Source organism: Electrona antarctica (assembly GCF_951216825.1).
Source record: "Electrona antarctica genome assembly, chromosome: 22".
NCBI lineage: Eukaryota > Metazoa > Chordata > Actinopteri > Myctophiformes > Myctophidae > Electrona > Electrona antarctica.
Genome location: NC_136805.1, coordinates 28,029,867 through 28,038,826, shown reverse-complemented (window position 1 = coordinate 28,038,826; position 8,960 = coordinate 28,029,867). Strand labels below are relative to the sequence as shown.

Below are 8,960 nucleotides of genomic sequence, written 5' to 3'. Positions count from 1 at the left end.
AAAAAAAGAAAAAGAAAAGTGGGGGAACGAATGTCGCTGTGGCAGCAGAAATACAGCATGCAGAAATGACCAAACTACAACCCAACGATTATTTTAGTGACATCTTAGAACATCTCAGTGTGAGAATAGCCTAAATTTGAGCAAGATATCAGATCTGCACTGGCTCAGCAGAAAGGTTATTAGCCACCCTCTCACTGTCCTCCTGCTTTTTCTCACCATCACACCGTAAGGAGGCCAGACATTGTGTTTTAACCACTTTCAATCTGGAGTCCCTGCTTTCAGGCAGGCTATAGCAGAGTTTAAGTTAAGGGCCACCTTTTCTCTCACATTTCTACCCCTGAATTCACAGTATCAACCAGTTGAGACACTTTTCTTTTATGTGTGAGAACATACCAGGGTCAGGACGAACAAAAGCAGTACTTGAGACTGGAATTCAGCTGACAAACGTTCTCGGTTATATCTACTTTTTCCACTTGCCCTGATGAAGGCCGCCTTGGCCGAAACATTGGCATTGTGTATTCACCATGGTGAAATTGAAGTAGCCTACACTGTCCCTGCATACTTTGTGATTGCTACACTATACCTTTTGGTGATTTGTGTTCTCTTTTGTCTAGAGCAGGGGTTCTCAACGTTTTTGGCCGGGGACCCCCGGAGATGCTTTGGCAGTGTCTCGGGACCCCCGCCCCCCTCCCGGCCCCCAATATAAATTGACTGCTACAATAACCTTAATAATAGAGACAATACATACACCATAAATAAATACTGAAACCAGATAATCATTAGGGAAGGTGTATGCATGTACTATATGTAAACTCTTCATTCCAGCCAGTTGCAAAATATATATATATATATATAATTTGGGGACCCCCTAAAATAATTTGGCGACCCCCAGAGGGGTCGCGACCCACGGGTTGAGAACCCCTGGTCTAGAGAATTAAAAGCAAGCAAAATATGGATGTGGCCATGGTCTCTTGCTTCCCCTAAACCTACAATCTACAACTTAGTTCAATATATTAAACTTTACTTAAACCATCCCCTCTGTCTCATCCTAAAAGAAGAAAGTGGACATACTGTCTTAATACCGCAGCAGAGAGGCTAATTCTTTCCAACTCTCTTCTACCTCCCCTCCTCCCCGGTAACGTCAGAAAGAGAAACTGTGAATACCATTCACTGAGAAGTGAATCCACAACTACTAGAGTTTAGAGCATTCTCTTCCTTCCATCATAACGTGAAATCACTCTAGAATCCAACAGAGCTATTTTGAACCACCTTGACAGCTCATCAGTAGCGCATGCTAACAACGTTCAGCAGTTCCTTGACAGCTCATCAGTAGTGCATGCTAACAACGTTCAGCAGTTCCTCCGCACACACAGTACACACTGTATGCACTTTTTCACATAAAACGGAACGTAAGTGCCGTCAGAGAGAGATGGAGGCCTTACAGTATTGTTGACTGGGAGGGGAATCGCTGCTCCAACTCTTCCACAACAGAGTTCATATTCGGGTGCCGCTGAATCAGAGGAAGAGGTGGAGGAGGTGGAGGAGGAGGTGGAGGAGGTGGAGGCGGAGGAGGAGGGGCCGCATCCTTTGCCCCTCCGCCTACCGCGTCTTCATCTTTCCCCACATCACCTCCTTCCGCCGGGGCATCGAGGGAACTCGTGGACTCCGCGGAGGTCTGGCTCTTGGCGACCTTCCTGACCGGTATCTGTTTCTGGTCGATCTGGCTGAACATGTTGGCCACCGACCTCTCGATCTCGGCGATGTTCTGGATGTTCTTCAGGATGCCTTTGCGGGGAGGCTCCGGCTCGGCCGGGAGAGGCGGAGGCGTCGGGCGGAGGGAGACGGGCCGCAGCGTCGGCGCCTCCGCCAGCGGGGGAAGGACGAAGGTGGAGGGGCGCAGGAGCGAGGGGGACATGGGTGGAGGCAGCGGGGGAGGAGGTGGAGGCGGAGGAACTGGCGGGGGAGAAGGGGGTGGGGATGTGGCAGGAGTCGGCGTCTCCATGTCGTTGGAGTGGGACGGTTTGGGAGGAGGGGGAGGGAATGGCGGCGGATGAGGAGGTAGACAGGAGACACGGCGAGGAGGTGGAGGGGGAGGTGGAGGGGAGGATGACGGGGGAGGAGGTGGTGGGGAGGGCAACGCGTGAGGGGGCTGGGGAGGTGGGCTGGGCGACTGATGCGGTGGGGAGACGGAGGCGCGAGGGGGCCAGGGATGAGCGGACGACGAGCGAGGATGAGAATGGGGGGATGGTGGATGAGGAGGTGGGGTCAGAGAGGAGGCGCGAGGGGGCCAGGGAGGGGGGGAGGACGGATGTGGAGGTGGGGAGGAGGCGCGAGGGGGCCAGGGATGGAGGGGCAACGAACGAGGATGGGGATGGGTGACGAACGGATGAGGAGGTGGGGTCGGGGAGGAGGAGCGAGGGGGCCAGGGAGGTGGGGGGGATGGATGGGAAGGTGGGGAGGAGATACGAGGAGGCCTGGGTGGGGACAGATGAGGAGGTGGTGAGGAGGCGTGAGGGGGCGCGGGAGGGGAAGATGTTGGTGGAGGAGGTGGTGGAGTTGATGGGGGATCGGGGATGGTCTCTAAATGAACCTCTAATCTCTCTTCAGCGATCCAACCCCCAGTTAAGTTCCCCCCGAAGCGCCGCAGCACAGGGGGAGTGGGCCTGTGACTCGGTGGTGGGGTCCCTCCGTTACTCTGGGTAATGACGATACACGGGGGAGCCTCCCTAAGCGGCGCATTTGGAAGCTGCTGTGTCGGGCTGCACCTGTGAGGCGGGGGGGACTCCGGGAACAGGGAGAGGAGATAGTCAAGAGAGAGAGACCCCCGGGAGCCTCGGCTTTGCCTCTGTACCATCTCCGGCACCGCCTGCTGCTCAAACTGCTTCGCTTGCTCTTTCACCGACAACTTGGGTTCTAGGCTCTGGCTCCCCAGGTCCGAATCCATTCTGTGGTCAAACCCAGAGTCCAGTCCTGCATCTTTGCTGTCTCCGAGCTCTGCCGTCAGCAGCTCCAGCTCCCACTGCACGGGGTCCATGACCACTTGGCGCCTCAAGGTGTCGTACATCTCCCTGCGATGTAATCTGGACGGGAGAGTCCAGCTGTGTCCCACCCCCGAACCCCAGCCGCTGTCGCTGCCACTGTACCCGCCGAACCCCATGTCACCTCCGGAGGAGCTGAGCTTCAACCAGGCCTCCCGAAAGCTCTTCCTGGTCGGGGACAAACTCCCAAGAAGGTCCCTCCTCCTCTCGGTTCTCCCGAGGTTCTCTGGACTGCTCAGTGTGCTGTGGTAGATGGGATTCTTGGTGGTGAGGGGGTTTTCGTCGGACAGGAACGTGATGTTGGACTCAGACTTGGGCAGGTTGTTGAGCACGCCTCCATTGGCAGTGCACTGCTGGTGGGCTGCGATGGCCCGAGTGGCGAAGTCTGAGATCAGACGTTGGCGGTCACCTTCCAAGTCCAAGCTGCCACCGACACCGCGTTTTGAGCAGCTTTGAGCAGACGGAGGGTGTGAAATGAAAAGGTGCAAAAAAAAAAAAGGGAAATGAAGGCACAAATAAAAAGAAGAAACAGATAATGAAAAAAACATGCAGGAGCAATGGGAATGAAATTACAAAAGCAAAGAGAAATGAATGAGATTAAAATGAGGGATAAAACAAGGCCTTTCACCTTCACTAGAGTGACTAGACCATAATAAAATTATTCCGAGGGGTGACTAAAATTACCATACATTAAGAATGAGAGTATATAAGGAAGATAAAACAAAAGAAGAGGAGGGGTGGGTTGGTGCAGGGAAATGGAAAAAAATGGAGTACGGGTGCACTCTGATTTTGCTGTGGGTGCAGGGCACAGTGGGCCGAAGAGGGGAAGAGATGGATTGCCATAAAACTACAACAACAACAACTAAGAAAATGTAATACAAGTAACAAACTAGCTAGTAACTCTGAGAGTGTAAAAACTCACTAACTGGACTAGTGTACCAACACAACTGTTATCCACAAAACCAGTAACGGTTAAAGAGAGCTAACACCATACAGAAACGAATAGTAGCCACTAAGATACACACTACAGACACAAACACAGAGCTGAAGTCATCTAACCAGTCCACAGATCTGACACTACTGTGAACAACGTCTACTCACTGTAGTCTGTCAGTCATGGAGGAAGAGCTGGAGGAATGGACAGAAGAATGGAGGAGCCCAGATGAGAACAGGGGAAAAGAGTGATGAAAACAATGACAGAGTATTATGTCATAACCCTTAAAGTTGTGGAAAGAAAGCGCCTATAGTCGGCGGGAATAAAGGGAGTGGGGAGGGTGACATCGGAACGTCAAAGTATTGCCACAGTGGTCTACTTGGTTCATTGTTGGCTGAAACAACTGCTATTTCCCCAACCTTTATCCATGGATTTGACGGAGGATGCACCAAAGAATAAATAATTCCTACAAGAAAGTAGTCCCCGGCTGCATGTACAAACAAGGAAGTTGCTATGCAAACTTTGAATGGTATGCAATATACCTTGTTGTAAAGTAATTTCAAAAGCCATGCATTCCTTTGTAAAACCTTGCACAGACACAGGACGTTGAGTGAACTAAAAACGAGAGCTCGTCTATCCTATACCATCCCAGGAAAAACGAAACTGAGAACGGTATTAGAAATAACATGCCATTGGCACAGCCACAGCCAATCAGAATCAAGCACAAGCATAGTAATAAAGCTTACTGTACTATACTCCATACTAAACATGGATAGTCGACAAACGACACAACTGCAATTTAATTTGCTTTAAGTGTAATTACTGGAAATGTTATGTTATAATAAGTGAATAAGTGATTCAGCCATGGGGCTCTGCCATAGTGCACAGTACTGCACATTTGATCGTTGTGAGCGCAAGGACCTGGGTTCTAATTCAAGGACCTGGGTTCAAGGACCTGGGTTCTAATTCAACCCTCGTCTTGTTTCGCATGTGTCTCCTCTCTCTGCCCTTGGTTTCCTGTCTCTCTACACTAACCTTTCTGAGATCAAACATTTTACACAAAATAAATAAATAAATAAATAAATATGTATACTACTGTAGGTTGTTCTTATTGTGGAAAAAGTAGAGATATACACCCTAATCACAGATAGTAGGGAATCACATCCCCAGGCAGCCATATTCTATTTACGTTTTCATAATCCACCGGTTGCACAGTTTTGTACCCTTCTCTTTATGACAACTTAGCATTTAGATACAGGAATAATTTTGAAAGGGAAAAGTGGGGGAAAGATAACCGGTTAGTTGAAAACTAAAGCAAACCTAAAGAGGCAACGAGGGTAGTTTAGTATTCGTCCTAAACAGACTCTCTCTCGTAAGCTTAGAAGGACTCAGTTGATGTGGTTCATGAGTGAAAACATAGACAGATTCGACACCATGCCATGTTAGCTGCTGATGCACAACAATCACAGCTGGAACACTGAAGTCCAGCCAGTGAACACTGAAGTCCAGCCAGTGAACACTGAAGTCCAGCCAGTGGCGTTGGGGTGAAGAGGTTTTGTGGCAACATCTACTCCCAGACTGCTTGGAGACCGCAGAGGCCAGAGCCAGTGTTTGGCCATTAAGCAAACAGCCGGTGGCTCTGGATGAAGAGGCAAGACTCCTGCTGTGGCCCAAAGTATCAGGCCAGGATAACACGAGGGGATGTTTCTGGGATAACACAAGGGGATGTTTCCAAAGTATCAGGCCAGGATAACACAAGGGGATGTTTCTGGGCTGCCAGAATTCACGGTTGAGCCCTCTAGAAGTATATGAGGATGCCATGCATAATCTAATGAGATGTCTGCCACTCTCAACAACAAGGCAACAAGCTCAGTATTTGCAGAAAAGCCTAAAAGATCAAAGGCTACACTACTGCTTATGCGTCCCAAAAATGACAACCCATGCAGGCTCCCCTTGCGTCTACCAGCTACAAAGACAACTCTCTTGCACAAAGGATATTGATATATTAAACAGTGACATCTATTACAGTGCATTCACCAATGCAATGAAAAAAAAAAAAGATATAGGCTATTCCCATGAACCATAATAGACAACAAACGTGTTATTTTTGTGCGACACTCTTGTGATAGACTGTTGTCTATAAAGTTATATTTCTGTGTCAATTTGTTGATATTAAAAAATATATATGTGCTTCTCGATTATTTGATTAACGGAAAAGGTAGATCGAATAATATAGTATAGTCCTTGTCCAATGCACTGGATCTGGCTGGCTGATGTTATAGTGTTGGGCTACAAGAGCTCACGTACAAATACCCATGAGACACACTTTGACATGTTTGTAAATCAACACAGCCTTAATCTCAGCTAAAGACAAAGTAATCTCTGATTATTTAATTGATTGACTAATTAATCTAAGTTAAAGCCCAATACAATCGAGAGAGCACCCAAAGGTCATAGAGAAATCCCTTTCTAAACTCAGCCATGTCAGCAGTTAAAATTCAATTCAATCAATTCACTTGTATGTGCAGGGCACACACACACACACACACACACACACACACACACACACACACACACACACACACACACACACACACACACACACACACACACACACAGACACACACACACGGTAACCCTACCGAGTGTAATTATCAAAGCGCTCAGCAGCTTATCGATGGAAATAATCATGGCCCATGGCATTCTTTATAAATTAGTAGCTGTATTTATTTTAATCATTTCATATCCAAGTTCATTTCCCACACCCATTCTTCACAGGATTGTTCTTGCTGGCTAAAGAGTCCACTATCTCACGCTCACATGGACACAACCACGCGTATGCATACCTGGACATCCCATTCAATCATTAGCAGAGAGTTCCTACCATTTTACAGATGAATTGTCATCGTGTTAATGGAGTGGGTGGCATATCAGTGGTGGCCGGGAAATCAGTGATGCGTGCAGTGCTGATAAGAGTTCCATTCCACTTCTTGGTGTGCTGCGGAAGGACTATAACTGTACTGAAATGTGCTTCGTTTAAAGTGTGTATGTTAACAGTTTCAGATATGAGTTCAGTTAAATCAGCTGTACCCGCTTAGATTTACTATTAAACTCTTGTTGAACCAAGGCATACCAATAATTGGAAATAGGCATATGGCTATGTCAAAACAGAACATCTGCTCGAATACACAGAGAAAGACAAGAGCTAATGGTACACAATATGGCTTAAGCTCATAATAACAATTATTGTATGCAATGTACAGTAAGCTGGGCAAAACGTTGTTCCGTATTTCCATGCAGCAAAGTAGAAATACTTGGAACAACAGCAGCAGGAAAATGAGCGGACAGGAATATGAAATGCAGGGCTTTGCCCGCAGCTTTCGATGCCAATCAGTGATCAGAGCTGGGGTTTTTTGTGGAGTTGTGTGTCAGAGTGTGACTCGTTAAAGCATGTACAGACATCAGTCCACTTTACATAATGTGCCACTGTCTCAGGAGAGTGATGCTAGTTGTTTTGAGAAACAGCGGTGGCAAGTGATTGGTCTAATCCAATGATTCTCAAACTCATATAACTCAGAGTTACTGACTTTAAGGGTCCATTTGGAACACCCTCAAGTAATCCTGAGAACCAATCAACTTTGAGAGCCACTGGTCTAATTATCTGGTCAGTGGACGAGGGAGCGGTGAAATCCAGATACACTTCAAAAACGCTATTCCAAACTCTGAATCAGTCCACAAAGTTGGACTGAAGAATATTTCCGAGCTGATTTAGTTGAGAAATTGGCAGCTGCCTTCAACAGCGGATGGTTTCAAAGACCTACAAAGAGCCACAGGCTGCATCACTGAAAGTCTGCATGATTTAAGATGGAATGTATAAATAGTGTATGAAGTTAATTTATTAGACTGTTTCGTTCAGTAGCAGTTTGTTTAGCTCTTTGCATCAGTGCTGTTGCGAATTACTGTATTTGTATAAAGCTGTATTAATTAAAGAGTTGCCATGTCTCTTCCTCCAACCCTTCAGTCATCACACATGTAATTTATCTTGAACACAGCCTCGCGAATCTCGCTACTGTACTGTATGCTCGAAAACACGGTTGAAGCTTTGACCAAAAGTATGTGCATGTTCCACTTACATGGCGTTGTCTCCTAGCTCCTCGTAGAGGTTGTTGGCGGTGCCTCCTCCAGGTTTGCCTGTCGGAAGAGCCATTTGGATACGGGCCGTTTTGGCACACTCTTCCTGTCGCCTGCATCAACAAAGAAGACATGATGAACATGGGTTGTGAGGTTAAATAGTCAAGCACTTTATCAGTAAAGAGGCAAGGATGAGGGCAAAGGGGACTAGCTGTCCTGTAATTGAAAGGTCACATGGTGGTGCCCACAGTCAGCTGCTGCTGAGGCATTTGAAATCCATGCCTGCTCTATACAGTAGTATGCAACCTGATTCGTCTGGATTGCAATATTATACTTAAACAACATTTTCCAGTCAGTATTTATTATTGCAAACCCAAGCACATTAGTTCAAAAGGTAAATTTATTTACTTCCATACAATTGGGTCCATGCCCCAAAATGGGTCCCAACCCAACCCCCACTGCAGTTACCGGTATGCACAGTGCCTATTGCTCTGCCACTGAGCTGTGATGGATAACTGAGCCCGGCAGCACCTGGGTGGTATGATGCAGCTTCCATTTCCTCAATATTGATCCAACAGTGCATGCTGCTCACTGGGATGGATGTCCAAACACTCCACATTCACAGTCTGAAGCTACTTACACACTGGGCTAGGGCATTGACTGTGGCGGGCAAACTTGGCAAAGCCCAGGACTTGAGTCAAAGTATAGAAACTCCTGGTCAAATATCACTCAACTAGTAGTGAGTGAAATGTGAAAGCTGATTAGAGAAATATGTCCTTGAGTTTAAGCACTGGAATACATGTTAAGTACATTTTCTTTGTTATATCAATGCAGTGCTGTATTAAAAAGATCAAAAA

The 8,960-nt window shown here is 47.1% G+C and overlaps 1 protein-coding gene across 1 annotated transcript in view; it reads right to left on the bottom strand.

Moving 5' to 3' along the window:
• LOC306915776 (protocadherin-15-like) overlaps window positions 1-8,960 on the bottom strand; it is a gene marked incomplete at its 5' end in the record, with an annotated part of 193,042 nt that overhangs the window by 18,835 nt on the left and 165,247 nt on the right. The window contains 1 exon segment of the mRNA XM_079493389.1: window positions 8,106-8,216. Within this exon segment, the coding sequence (XP_079349515.1) occupies window positions 8,106-8,216 (111 nt within the window).